Raw genomic sequence first — 345 nt, 5'->3', positions numbered from 1 at the left:
CGGTGCAGGAGTGGGGGCCCGAGGCCGCCTGCCGCTTCAGCATCTTCACCGGGCTGCTCTCCCTGCTGCTGGCCACGGTGCAGGCCTGGAGGACCCTCTTCTTCCTCTGCAAAGGGCACGAGGAGTGAGTATCCCTGGGGAGGGCAGGGGGTGCCCATCCCTCCTGCAGGCTGGGGCAGGTGGGAGCAGCCCGGGGGTGAAGCATTAGGCTTTGCACCTGCTCCTTAGGGGGGTTTGGGGTGACATGGTGTATTGTGTGCACACACACACCACGGACACCCCCGCCTATGGCCAAGGCCCTCTCTGGAGGGGACTCCCCCGCAGGGGGTTGGGGGGGAAGGCCCG

General features: G+C 67.5%; 1 protein-coding gene across 1 annotated transcript in view; it reads left to right on the top strand.

Moving 5' to 3' along the window:
• The window catches only part of TMEM179 (transmembrane protein 179), an 8,658-nt gene that overhangs the window by 337 nt on the left and 7,976 nt on the right, over positions 1 to 345 (top strand). Inside the window, exon 2 of the mRNA XM_010138752.1 lies at positions 9 to 124. Within this exon, the coding sequence (XP_010137054.1) occupies positions 9 to 124 (116 nt within the window). The remainder of the gene's footprint in view (positions 1 to 8; positions 125 to 345) is intronic.

The sequence above is a fragment of the Buceros rhinoceros genome, unplaced genomic scaffold, assembly GCF_000710305.1.
Source record: "Buceros rhinoceros silvestris isolate BGI_N320 unplaced genomic scaffold, ASM71030v1 scaffold1406, whole genome shotgun sequence".
In the NCBI taxonomy this organism is placed as follows: Eukaryota; Metazoa; Chordata; class Aves; order Bucerotiformes; family Bucerotidae; genus Buceros; species Buceros rhinoceros.
The sequence above is the reverse complement of the archived record's forward strand: the minus strand, read 5'-3'. Positions and strand labels throughout refer to the sequence as shown.